Genomic DNA, 13,957 nt, shown 5'->3' on the forward strand with positions numbered 1-13,957 from the left:
GCGAGGATCTGCCTACTGATTGAATGTATGTTTTGAGTAAATTTGATACATAGTGAGCAAAAATTTTATAAATAAGATTGATCTCCGGCCCCTGGGCTTGATAGAGTTCAGCGAGCTTCCCTTTCGGTCGCAGGGTCTGTTCACCAAAAATGGTTAACTCAAAATCATAGGTCCCCCACGCATGTGGTACAGTCCGGGGACCCGAGATGATTTTTTTTTCCCCTTCTGTAAATTCATTATGGCGGAACGCGTGAAAAAATCTGGCTGTGAGCCCTGCTTCATGTGCCCCAGCTTGAGAAACCCCGATGTAGACAACGTTTCGCAAGCTGCACGAACATGGATTCGGGCATCCATCGTCCGAAGTGCCCTGAGCTGGATTCTATTGAAACACACCTCTGGGATGCTATCGAGATGTTTACGGTACCGTAAAGCTCCAGGATCCTGCACCGACTTATCTCAGCGTATTGAGGGAGGCTGTTGAGCGGTGATGGAGCGACACGGCTCTTCAACAACCGCTGCCTTGTGAAATTCATACCTACGATTGTCCATGAGTATAGACAGGGCCGTAACCAGGATCTTTTGCCGCCCACACAACTTTAAAATTCGATATTTTTATAATGATGTTCTTTGTTCCCACCTAAAATTTGCCGTCCGGGCCTGATAGAGGTAGATGGAGTGTAAAAATGACAGAGTTTTGAATCGTCCTGCTGCACACACACACGCACGTTGAAGGACCAGACACACCACGCTTCACATCTGAGAGAAGTATCGAGGCGTTCCCGAAGGATGCGTGCACACGCACAAACACAACCGATCACATGATGGGGTCCGAGCATGTCCACCGAAAGCTACTACTCGCACTACTCTAACGGAGGTCCAAAAATTTATTCAAAACCACCGAAGGCCATTTTTTGATAATCTCTCCCCTCGGTCCCACAGACCACGAATGCGTAACACGGGGAATATATAACGCTTTTAATATTCATTAAAGCGGCGGCGGCCGATTTTTGTTTTAATAGACGGCAAAACGGTCATTTACTCGAGTCGGCCGGTCATTAAAACCTAATTAACATATATTTTAGTGTTTATCTCTTTTCGCCCGACCATTAAATGTCCAACCGAACGCGCGACTCTCTCTTTCTCGTTGGATTGGACGCGTCCTTGACTCTCTCGAGTCGTTGCCACTCGACAGGCCGAAACCCGTAGAATAAAAAAAAGCCCCGGTATTAACTAAATTAGTGGCTTCGAACCCTTTTCTGTGCTTTCTTTGAAAAAAAAAAAAATTCTCTATAAACCGGATCGCGGCCGCCGAGTCCAGCCCAGAAACCAATCTCGGGAAACTTCCATGACGTCGTGATGGGGCGGCTGGTGGCGGGGGGCGAGAGAAATCCGTCTGGAATAATAATTTTCATACATTTTAAATTATAGGTTCAACAATCGATCTCTAGGCGGGGAGGGGGGGGTATTTTTCTAGATATTTAGAGGACAATAACGTCGGTGCAGATTCAGAATATATTTGGCAAACATACTGAAGGCGAACCCCCCCCCCCCCCTTTCGGAGTCAAAAACAACGACTATTTAAAAAATATCTGCGTACTAAACATAAAGAAATCATATACTTGTGAGATATGACAGAACATTTTATTAAGAAAAAGAGAAAAAAATAACTCGCATTTCTGACATCTTACGTATATTATATTGAATAATTTTACCCTCAATAATTGTTCATTTGCTTCATTAGAAAAACTAGTTTTGATGCTTTGCCTACTCCTAATCCGTTTCGCTATCCGGAATGAACTACACCAAATGAACTACACCAATCTTTTCAGCACAGGCAGTCGATGCTTTTGCTGTGGTTAGCAGGTTCAAAAAAAAAATCCCATATCACTCTCTCTGTAATTACATCTTTACCCAAAACATTATAAAAACAATTTGACCACTCGAAATAAGACATTATATCAACAATCTTAGGGTAAGAAAAACATTTTCGGCACGAAATGGTTCAGACTTCCCCAAAAACTTTAATGTAATTGCCAAGAACCAAGAGCCACAGTTTCGTTTGATAAATTCGAGACCCTTATTTTCTCTCTTCTTTTGTAACATCAATTCCCGTATCAGAAATTAACATTGATTAGCTTAGAATAAATGCAACAAAGAAGTGTGCATCTGTTAATATGATTGTTCATATCTATTTTTATATGCTGAAGACAAGACCTTTTTATTGTTTGATATGTTGATGCTTCTTTTACCTTCAATTGCAGCTTTTTCCACGCTAGTTAGGAATGTCCATTCAGCTAGGGAGCAGTTGCTGCTCCTTTGTACAAAATCAATATAGTTTTGGCTATTGATTTCAATTATAGCAATCACATGTCCTCGACATTTCTTTTTAAACCAATATTTACGATTTGGATGTGTGGTATTCACAAACTTTGGTAACAACTGACCAATTTTAACATAAGATTCAAGAGAATGACAATAAGTATTCCATCGTGCCTCTACAGTAAGTATCGATGCACTTCCACCTGATGTATACCAACATGCTTTCGAGAGATGATGATTGCGAAAATATCTAAATATACTGCACTTGTAACACATGCTTTGTTACATCAGTTTTAATCAAATCTTTGGCTAACAGGTTTAAAACGTGGGCATTGCACCCATATGCCCACCATAAGTTCTGAAAAGCCAAGCTTTTCATCCAGAGTCTTTCTGGAAGAAACCATATTTACAGTTATCGTCTGTAACAAAACTTGATATTTTGCATTTGAAGAGTTTTCTTCTGTTTGATTTCACTGAACTTAAAACAAAATTTGCTAAATAATTTCCAGTATGTGAAGAGCCAGATGTATCAATAGTGTAAACATGGATGACGTTACAACACTGTTTGATAACACACACATAATTGGTTCATTAAGGATATTCATCCATCCATCCATCGATTGCCATGCAAACTGCTGATTTTCTAAGTATCCATATTTTCCATACATCCCATAACTTCATCATTGTAAATCTTGAGCACCCATTTGCATTTATCAGCCGAATCGGTTCGACTATGGCATCTCTGATACTTAATATAGTATAATACTATAAATAACATTTAAAATAATTAATAAAAAATTAAATCACTTTTTAAAGCAGCATTAAATAATTTAATTTGATTAAAACGGATATTTTTTCATATCTGAAATAAGCTGATTTAAATCACTACAACCCTGAAAATAAGTTTGGAAAATTCTGCTTTAAATGCCTACCCGTTGCGGAACACAGCTGTAACCAGGATTTTTGTGGAGTGGGGAGCACACGCGATTGTGCAGCCCCTACCACTCCAAAATTCAACGATTCTATAAACAGTATTTTTGATCTTTCCTAAAATTTGACCCGACCCTGCGTGGATTTTTTTCTTTTTTTACAAGCTGTACGAGGAGTGCCAAACTTCAAGAAAACAGCCCTCAAAGTATGGGTCACGGGCTCTCGATAGCGTCTCACCGAGTAGAGTACAGTCAAACCTCGTTAATGAGTCACTCTTGGGTGAGCAAAAATATGACTTAGTAAGCGGAGTGACTCGTTAAACGGAGTAAGCCATAGCTGTGCCAATTCCTGCCCGAGGACAATTGGGACTTCGAAAAAGTGACCCGGTAAGCGGAGTGACGTGTTAACCGGGTGACGCACTAACGAGATTTGACTGTATATAGACCAGTGTTTCCCAAAGTGGGCAATATCGCCCACTGGTGGGTGATGGAATGGTCTGGTGGTTCAACATAGGATCCTATGGGTTCGCGTGAGTTTGGGGGGGGGGGGCGATGAGAGAAAAGAATTCTGAAGAGCGGGGAGGGCGATTCTGGAACAAAAAGTTTGGGAAACTATATTATACATCAACTCATTACTTTCTGAAGGTCAATTCAGCTCGAATTAGTTTGGCATTGGTAAGGTTTTTCAAAGAAGTCCGGATGGTACAAAATACAACACGCAGTTTAGAACACTGGGAAAAGCAGTCTGTGCCGTCTCAACGAATGGGCCCACCCGGACAAGGCCCGGCGGCCTCACAAAAATGAGATATGCAGTGGAACACCGTTTATACGTCGCTCAGTTATACGATTTTTACGTTAACACGACGGTGGTTGGCTTCGGTCGCAATTGGTTTCTATACATTTAAATGTTAAAATAATTCATTTATTCGACGCAAAACCTCAATTATTCGACGTTTTGACTTCCACTCGAACTCCGAATCTTTTGAAAAAACGTTATTTATATCCATCAAATGCGCACAATTTTTGTATGCAGTGAAAACGCGTTGCTGCAACAGTTCTTCCTGCACATTGTCACAATAGCCATAAATTTGAGGATGACTGCTGACATATACGAAAATAACCGGTGAGCTACCTCGTGGTCACTTGGAGTGGACTCTTAAGTGACTTGTTTATTGCTTGTTTCCGAGAATACGGAGACGCGGCGAGTCCAAAAGAAACGGGGTTCAATTGTTTTGACAGCCACATGTCCTTTCAGAATTTTTCTTCTCCCAATGTTTTCAGCGTTAAAGGGTAAGAAAGTCCACACATTGTAAGCATTTGGAGGGTACAAGTCTGCCGATAAGACCTACATAAGGTAAACATACACAATAAGTTTTCTCGATCGTTTCCTGTGGAATTTTCGTTCGTTGTGGTGCTTTGCTTGCTGTGGCTGTGTCAAATCCGCCGTTTATAATGTCGACAAAACGAAAATTGCTTTCTTAAAAAAAAAATAATAACTGGAAATTTTGGAAGAATTCACCAAGAATTGCAAATTCATGACGAAAGCCGATCTTGCAAAACAGTTGAATATCCCTGTGGCAACTTCGAAAACGACTATAAAGCGGAGAAACAAATTCAAAGGCCAAGCAAGCTGCTGGTTGCAAATCATCTACTGCCATTTCGATGCAATTTTTTACCTTTAGCAGAACAGTACCTTTGGGACACGACATTGGGTAAAAAATTGCATGGAAATCTCTTTTTTTTTTTTTTTTGGCAGTAGATGATTTGCAACCCAGCAGCTTGCTTGGTCTTTGAATTTGTTTCTCCGCTTTATAGTCGTTTTCGAAGTTGCCACAGGGATATTCAACCCAAAGGTACTGTTCTGCTAAATTTTATTTCTTTGTGATTTGAAATGCAATTTTTCCCCTTACAGTACGATTGAAATTTTTTTTAATATATAACAGAATTGGGAATGCAATTAAAGACATTGAATTTTATAATGCTTTGTATGTCTGGAGGAGAGTTTTTTTTTTTTTAATCTCAGTTATTCGACTCTCATTTATATGACGTTTTGACTCGGCCTCTTGAACGTCGTATAAACGAGATTCCACTGTAGTTGACATTTTTTAGGAGTATGCATGTTAATTTGCCTGGTAGCCACACAGCAGAACAATTGCAGCTACTGCACAACAATTTGGAAGAATAAGAAAAAGTGCAAAAAAACACTTGTTACATGTATGGGGATTTTTACCGCAGAACATTTCCAGTCAGCCGAGGGCTCGTCGCAGAACAGTACTAAACGTTCTGCTTTGGGGCCTGGTAGTACCTCAAAAAAAATCACTTGGTCATGGTGCTCTTGAGACGGCCCTGAAGGCAGTCACTCGGCCACAAAACGATAAAAGCACGACGGCCCCATAGAAAAATATTTTGTATTATTCTGCAACGAGCCCTCAGATGAATGGAAATGTTCTGCGGTAGAAATTCCCATAGTAGTATGTTTCCAATACTTTTCCTTGAAATTCTTTGATTTTTCTGCAGCAGCACCGATTGTACTGTGGCGTACGTCGCAATATTCGGCATATTCTGCTCTGGGGCACGAAGGTATGGCATTAGTAGCTCCAGGATGACGAATCAAACCTCACGATGAATCACTGACGCGGGCACGCGCATCATCGTCGTCCATTACCGTTCATCGACTCGTATAACAAGCGCAAAAGGGCCCGATAATCGAAGCGCGGGTCGCATCTAACACGGCAATTCATCACAGGTGCGAGGGTTCTCAGGTGACGACGGACACTCGACCTATGATTCATTCATTTACTCATTCCTAGAAAATGACGACCCAACCACCGCTGCTTATCTCTCATAACAACGACGACTAATGGCAAGAGGGGGGAGAAAAAGCATACGCCACTGGAAAGCCGAAATAGCACCACGGCACTCGCTACAAAAACCGCACACATCAAGAATATTACTTTTATTTCTGGCACAGCGAGACGACGACGACTTTCTAGACCCGTGGCCCCCCCCCCCTCTCCCAGAGCTCTCTTCTCTCCCCAATGGCATATTATTTTTCCACTTCCAGATAGAAAGTGATGAGGCAAAAGAGAACAGATTTCTTTTATAAAACATGCAGGGTCCTGCCTGCCTACCCCAGTGAAGGTCAGAAGAAACGGCTTTCTTGAAGAAAAAAAAAGCGAGAAAGAAAGAGACCAGCTGTTCTCAACCGTCTGCAACATCAACAAGAAAGCTGCAAAAAGAAGGTCTTTGCCACTTTAAATAGAAGAAAAGAAGAGCCACAGAGAAAACTGGTTTGAAAAATCGCCACCCAAAAACCCATGACAGAGAAAGACAGAAAATAGAACGAAAGACAGATTCTCTCGAATACAAAATGCATATTTGCGCGGAAAAAATTAGGGTTTTAATCCATCTCATGGATTCCCGATTTTTTTTTACATTCACGGAACCCTTGGGGATTTTGAACGCAGATCTGGAGGATTCCTGAATTGCCGCGCGACGCATGTAAGGGGGGGTCGGGAACAGCAGCGTACGCAGGATTTTCTCAGGGGTGTTACGTGTTTTACTTCAAAAATGAGCAATTGTCTTCGACTAAAGAGCCTCCCCCCCCCCCCAATCCCGCTTTGCGTGTGCCAATGATTATTGAGAATCAAAAGGAAACCCACGGCCCACGCTCAATATTATTTTTGATCATTTACCTATCTCAGTGATTCTCAACCAGAAGTATTTTGCGGGGGGATGAGACCCTAGTGAAAATAAAGTAAAAGAGGGGACATGGCAGGTCATATGGGACGGCCACAGAGACTTTGAAAACACACGTGAAGCGGATACAGGCTTTTTCGAACGGGGGGAATGAGGAATCACCGTGAGAATAGTTAACCGGGGGGGGGGGGCAATTACTACACAGCTCCACCCTCCCGCTTATGGCAATATAAATAATTTTTTAGTGAACGCCCCCTCCCCGTATACCCAGGGCCGCCATTTCAACTTTTTCCGGGGGGGGGGGCCAAACAACATGTACTCAATGTACACATATATATATACCACTTTTAGTGTATTTTCAAAAGCCAGGGCCCCCCCCCCCCTCCCCCAAATGACGGGCATGCGTATGATGCTTCCAGCTCCTCCAGACAAAAGCTAAGCACCACACTAAATACGAAGGTTTTCTAGTTCGAGCACCGTCTGTTTTCCATCATTAAAAAAAAAGAAAACACCTTTGTAGAACAAATGCTTAAGCCAGAGGTCAAAGATTTCAGGGGTTCGAGCCTGGATGAGAAAACAATTAACTAATTGTCTTTACTGGGGCCGTGGCCATCTTCACCCTCATCCGCCTATGCCCATAGAACCTCCACAAGAGAGGATACTGACGAGAATCGAGCTCGGGGGGTCAAAGCAAAGCAGCTGTATGGGGGGGGGGCAGAGGTGATTTTACAGCACCCTCGTAAAAGGTGGCCAGTTTTATAAGTGTTTCTTGTCCGATAAAATTTGCCACCCTTTCCACTCTATCACTCGAGCATGGATGTGGGGGGCAGTTGCCCCCCCTCCGGGCTTCCTCTATTTCCGGCCCATGGTCCGCAAATAAATTTTTGTGCATGAAATTTTTTGACGCCATAAAAGTTACTCAGAAATCAATTTAATAATTAGAAAGGGTCTTTCTCATGAATGTGCTGGAGAAAGCAGCACATACGGGGACATAAGTGGAAATATTTGGTCGTCTCAAGAGCATCACGGGTTCCCAGGCAAGTGATGTTTGGGAGAGGGACCCACCACCTGCCGGGCATTATCAGCATATCAGTTTCTTCCTCACTCTAGAAAAATCACAGGATTACATCTGATAATTATGAGCTTCCAGGCCCGTCATTTGGGGGGGGGGGCGTTGCCACCTGACTTTTGAAAATAGACTAAAATTGGTATATATATATATACATATATTTAGTACATGTTTTGTGCCCCCCCCCGGAAAAAGTTGAAATGACGGCAGTGTGAGCTGCCCCCCCCCCAAATGTCGAGGGAAGGCGTGTAAATAAACCTAGTAAATGTGGTCCCAGAAGCCTGTAATTCTATCAAGACGCCCTGGTACCAGGGCGTCTTGACCTTTCATGTCCCGCTAAACCCCCCCCCCCCCCCAGTAAAATGAGGGCTGTGGACCCTTAAAAAAATAACATTCCCCATACAGCAATCAAAAGCAATGAATTTTCTTATCACAGCTCAAAAAGAGCCCCTGAAATATTTTGAAGGAGACCCCCCCCCCCGGCCTAGTAGAGGGGCGGAGAGCGGCACTGCTGGAAAAGGATATTGCGAAACTGTCCATAACAATAGCTAATTTAATTTGACTCGGATTCATAAAATACAAAAAAAAAACTGACTATATATTACAACATTTTCGCTGGACACCCTCGTATCATTTGCAGGACACTTACATTTATAGAATTAAAAAAAATCTGGACTAGAATACTGTCAGCCTAGCCGTTGTCGAAGGGATATTCTATAGTACTCTTGCTAATTCAGCACATTTTAGACCAGGAATTAGCACATTTAGATTACTGAAATCACTGAACGACTGGAAGTTGATTGAAAAAGCCCCAAAACAGAATGTTTAGTACTGTTCTGCGACGAGCCCTCGGCTGACTGGAAATGTTCTGCGGTAAAAATCCCCCATACATGTATTAGTGTTTTTTGCACTTTTTCTTAAAATTCGTCCAAATTGTTCTGCGACGTACGTCGCAGATTTCGGCACATTCTGCTTTGGGGTGAAAAAGTACATTTAAATAACATAATAGTCTGCATAGCGGTATGGAACAACATGCTTTTGTCTATAGGGATTGAAAAAACCGACCGAAATTAAAATGCAGGATTGCTGGACGGGCCAGACTAGCGCATGGCCGAAATATCAAGAGTCCCCTCTACTGTTGTGTGTTTGTAAAGGGTGTTCATAAACTGTTTAGAAAAAATTGGAGGAGTGATAGTACCCATCAAGACGAACAATATTAAAATGAAACCCACAGTTACACTCCACTTAGAGGTGTAACGTACTGCATCTTCATGGAGGAAGTCCTCCCCAGATTATTGCAGCTCCTTCTGCTCGACACATGCTTTGGTTTTTGCATGAAGCCTCCAGCACACTTTAGCACTGCTGCTTGACACGTCCTGAATGCCAGATATCCCGGATAGTGGATTGGACATCGTGGATCTGTGGCGTGGCTTCCACACTCACCAAACACAAAAAAAATCCACTGAACTACTTCTTGTGGAGGTACAAGAAAGCATTGGTGTACAAGACACCTGTAGCCTCTGCAGAAGATTTTATCAAAAGAATGCAGCTGATAAGATCATTTAGACACCAGTAGTCTACAAGAGGGTGTGCCAGTCTTTCATTCCCAAATGTGAACTGTGCAATGATGCTATTCGACATCACTCTGAGTCTTTCACTGATCTGCAACCGATCATGCAACTTATGATTTCATTGTGCTTTCCCCCCCCCCCTATGCAGGTGGAAAATATGATATTCTCACATGCAATAAATAATTTTATAACTCTTTTTCGTTCCCTCTTGAAATTTTCCGCGGAAGCAGTTGTTCCCTCTGCCCCATCTAGTTCCAACCCTGACATTAACAACATCACAGCTCAACTATCATCAAATGGTAAGGAACATCCATCATCAGCATCATCGGAATGAATGCTGAGGTCCAACAGCAATCAAACTTTACGATTTTTTAAATTTTGTCAAATACAGGGCAATTCAGAACTCATGGGCAAGTTTTCAAGAAGTGATGGAATACATCGGAAAAAAAAAATCAATTCCCTTCATACAAATGCATGGTTGTAATGCATAAAGCACCGGTTTTGTCATCTTGGGGAAAAGACTGGACTGGGAGTGTCTGCTGAAACGTGGCTGCCTTTCCAGCAGCATGCAGGATAGGAGGCGACCCAGGAGCATGAGAAAACCACACAAGAATCCTGTTTCCCACAGACACAAGTAACCGCTTGAAGTTGCTTTGATCTGACATAGTGTATTGTCAGAAAACACTCTTGGCGCAGTCTTTCAGCTTCTAGCGTATTTTGGTCCACATCATGATGCATGAAATACATGTCCACTTTGTCTCAGTTCATGAAACTAGCCACACCCTTCCGCAATCTATGATAGAAATAATGCAAGAAATAAATCAGCTACCAGTTCACCGCTTGCTTTCATTGCCAGTTGTGTGTCATAACAATGGACCCATATCGCAAGGACCCGGGCTCAAATTCCCCCAGCGCCACAGTGGTAGTCAGCTGCAGTTTGTTTTCTGAGTTTGCTAAATCAAAGGCGCGAATGCGAACCGATCTCCCCATTAAAAAGTCTCGCCACAGAGGGGAACAGGCCTACAACGGTACAATTATTCAATTATTACACTTCACTTGCAATTTGAAATGTAGATATGACTAAAAAATAAAAAAATCCACACACAACACCAGATGTGCATACACTTTGTTCCACACTGTCACTAAGTTGGGGGGGGGGGGAAGACCTTGGTAATGGGATAAGTACAGCAGATTCCTAAGATTCATTCATGATTGCATTGTATGACAAAAACTGCATGTTTCGATGTGTTCGTCCACAAATGTAGCAACATTATGGCGGCTAAAATCGAAAAAATACCTAAAGCATCGATATTGCATCATATTCTGAAGTTCTACATGCTTCTCAGAGATAAAGCTTAATTCACAAAAACATGGCCCCACGCCCTGCATCAACCCCCCCCCTTCCCGAAACAAAACAAGAAAGGAATCATTCCTGGGAGTACCAACCGTAACCCTGCCGCACAGTTTATCTATACTTCAGTGCAGTTTATCTATACTTCCCCACAATTTAGATAAATTTAATCTTAAACTAAGATTACACTATAAAAGTTTGATAAAATCCCTTTTATAAAACTTGAAAAATCTAGCCAATAAAGCTCATAAGTTACATTCGAGCAAATGCAACCAATAATCTTACTCGTTGAATTTTTCAAATTTTATAGAGTTATATATTTATATAAAGTTTATAAAGTTTGTATCTTCCCCATGAAAACAAGTTCGTTTTGAATGCACAACACTAAACTATATTAAAATCAAATCATGAAGTCCTATTTCGGTATTTTTAAGGATTGATTCCAATATGATGGAAACTTCAGCAAGCAAAGATTGCATTTTTTTTTTTTGACAAATAACCACTGCCAAAATAAGCAAACAAACAAAATTCGGAACAGCTATAGTATAATCCACTGCCATTTTTGGTGACTTTTCTTTGGCACCGAACACGGCAGACCAAAAGCTGCCAAGGCCAAAACTGACGCTATGGAAGCCAAAAAAAAAAATCTCCAGCAAAGAAACCATTAGAACGAAAATCAACAAGCATAATAATACTAGTAATGAAAAATATCACTTTCTGGACTAAACATCAAAACATACTTTTCAAACCCCTGATTAATGGTCACCCATCTTCAAAGGAAGAATTTTTCTGTCCCACCAGTGTCCGCAAAAGAGAGGTTTTACTGTATATACTGCACGAGAAGGAAGAAAGAGATCTCTTATCTCAATGGTTTTCAAATCATTCAAAACAGTGCAGAAAGCAAAACATAGCTAGCAGCATGTACGGGAATCAATATCTACGTCATTTGGAAGGAAATAGAACGCTAAATTATCGCTAATAAAATGATAGACAACCCAGCATCATTATGTCGGCCTTGGAGATATCCTCTCAGAAAAAAGTCACCAAGATTGGCAGCGGATTATAATATAGCTGTTCCAAGGTTTCCCGAAATTTCATATCACTTCCACTCACAAAGAAAAGTAACTTCTTTGTCATTAACGTAGACTTACCTTATACACTTGTCCATAAGTGCCATTCCCGACGACTTCAATAAGCTCAAATATCCCAGCTGGATCCTAAAAAGACGAATAATAATTGAACTTGTAAACAAAATGAATAAGTATGTTATTTGATATCCCAACACAGTGTATCTCGAAACACAGCTTTTCCTGCAAAAATATCATCTTAAAATCCCCCTCCCCTCCCCCCCGGAGAAAGCATCTGTAGATGTGACAAGTGGAACAATTCATGAGAAATACATGTGAATTCACAGCACACTTATTAATGAAAATAATTAGCACAATTCAGGAAAATTAGGTGATCATTTACAATTGAATTCAGAAAATGAAAAACACAAGGGTAACAGCATTAACGATCTCATTAAAAAGTTTTCAGTTTCAGTTATAAAGGTCTTATGCAATGGGGGGGGGGGGGGGGCACTTCATTGATTTTATAAAGTGCCATGGGCCAAGTGATCTGCGAATCATTTAAATGATCTAGAAATATGCTGTGGGCTGCTCAAGTGACTTGAAACTATGCCCCAGGTCATTCACGTGAACCATAAATGTGTTGGTAGCTGCTTGAGTGAAGAACTACGCTGCTTCGATTGATGTGCAACCGTGCTGCAAGTAACTGGAAGGATTTGGAAATGCGCTGCGGGTAACTTGAGTGATGTGGAACTGCACCACTGGCTGCTTAATTCTCTGTAACTGCGCCGTGGGTTACTCAAGTGATGTGCAAATATGCTTACGTGATCTGGGAATGCACCTAACATTCCTAATTGTCTTGGCTACTTGCTCCTCAAATTTACCACTTTGGGCTATAGGCTGCTAAGCCCCCCCCCCCCCTAGATATGTCACTGTGGATGCTCAGATATTCATCAGGATATTCACGGTTTGACACTCAACTAGACAACAGTCCGAAACAATGTCGAATTTCTCGATTGTCTCGACACAAAAAGGATTCACCCGTTCAATGCAATAAAACGTTTCCTTGTCTTTAAATCCTTCATATACTCCGAACAAAACATTTTTGAGGCCTCACTGAATTCAGTGAACCCTAATGGCTAAACTAATTTCAAACTTATCTCAATTCCCGACCTCCAAGCTGCCAAGTGTATTCATGAAGCGCATTCAGAAAAAAAGGGATGCGAGGTCTCAGACCCCCCCCCCCTCCTGGACAGGACTCGAACCCCAGACCCGTCTTTGGACAAGGGCGGGCACCTCCAGAATTGTCTAAGACACTGGGCATTATCAAGTTTTTCCGAATGGCGCTTCCGATATATTTCTAGTAATTAAAATGAATAGTAATTGTTCATATTTACCTTCAGACTATTCAAATCGATGTCGTCGAGACTACAGTTGACACTGGGCTGTGTAAGCGCCATGTCTTCAACAACAACAACAACACAAAAAAAAAAACTACACCTACCGAAAGCCCCCCCACCTCAGTCGAAACTCATGTAATTATGAGTTCACTAATTCCCCGAAAACTGCTCAGTGCACTAATTAATCCGCTTGGAAAATTCACATTCTCGCTTCACGTGTGTGAGTCGTCGAGCACGTCTAGGTGGTAATCCATCGCTGCAACAGACGAAAAAACCCACAGCACGTAAAACCGTACACACACACACACAACTCCACCATTAATGTCATCACCACCGCCACCGCATTTTAACTAAACTTCATGGCTGAAATGTCTAGACGAGTCATATGGTACTCGCTCAGACGTGTGTCTACCACAATGAAGCAATCGTTGAAGAGATATTATTTCAAACTGTCACAAATTCGTCTAAGAACTAGCTTTTGATTGGCTAATTTGTTTCTCAAAAATTATTTGATTAATGGGAATATGAATCAATACATATGTTTTATCAGTG

General features: G+C 41.6%; 1 protein-coding gene across 3 annotated transcripts in view; it reads right to left on the reverse strand.

Annotated features, from left to right (window-relative positions):
• Positions 1 to 13,736, reverse strand: part of LOC149067803 (serine/threonine-protein kinase mig-15-like) — an 84,697-nt gene extending 70,961 nt beyond the window's left edge. Inside the window, exons 1-2 of one of the 3 annotated variants that reach the window (XM_089252233.1) lie at positions 13,403 to 13,736; positions 12,090 to 12,155 (exon numbers count right to left, since the gene is read on the reverse strand). In XM_089252233.1, coding sequence (XP_089108359.1) covers positions 12,090 to 12,155; positions 13,403 to 13,465 — 129 coding nt within the window. In that variant the 5' untranslated portion in view covers positions 13,466 to 13,736. The remainder of the gene's footprint in view (positions 1 to 12,089; positions 12,156 to 13,402) is intronic. The other 2 variants (XM_089252230.1, XM_089252231.1) reach the window with 2 other exon arrangements.
• Positions 13,737 to 13,957: the final 221 nt, after the last annotated feature.

The sequence above is a fragment of the Pholcus phalangioides genome, unplaced genomic scaffold (assembly GCF_987345545.1).
Source record: "Pholcus phalangioides strain wild (caught in Gottingen) unplaced genomic scaffold, Ppha-v1.0 ptg000028l_1, whole genome shotgun sequence".
Classification (NCBI taxonomy): Eukaryota; Metazoa; Arthropoda; class Arachnida; order Araneae; family Pholcidae; genus Pholcus; species Pholcus phalangioides.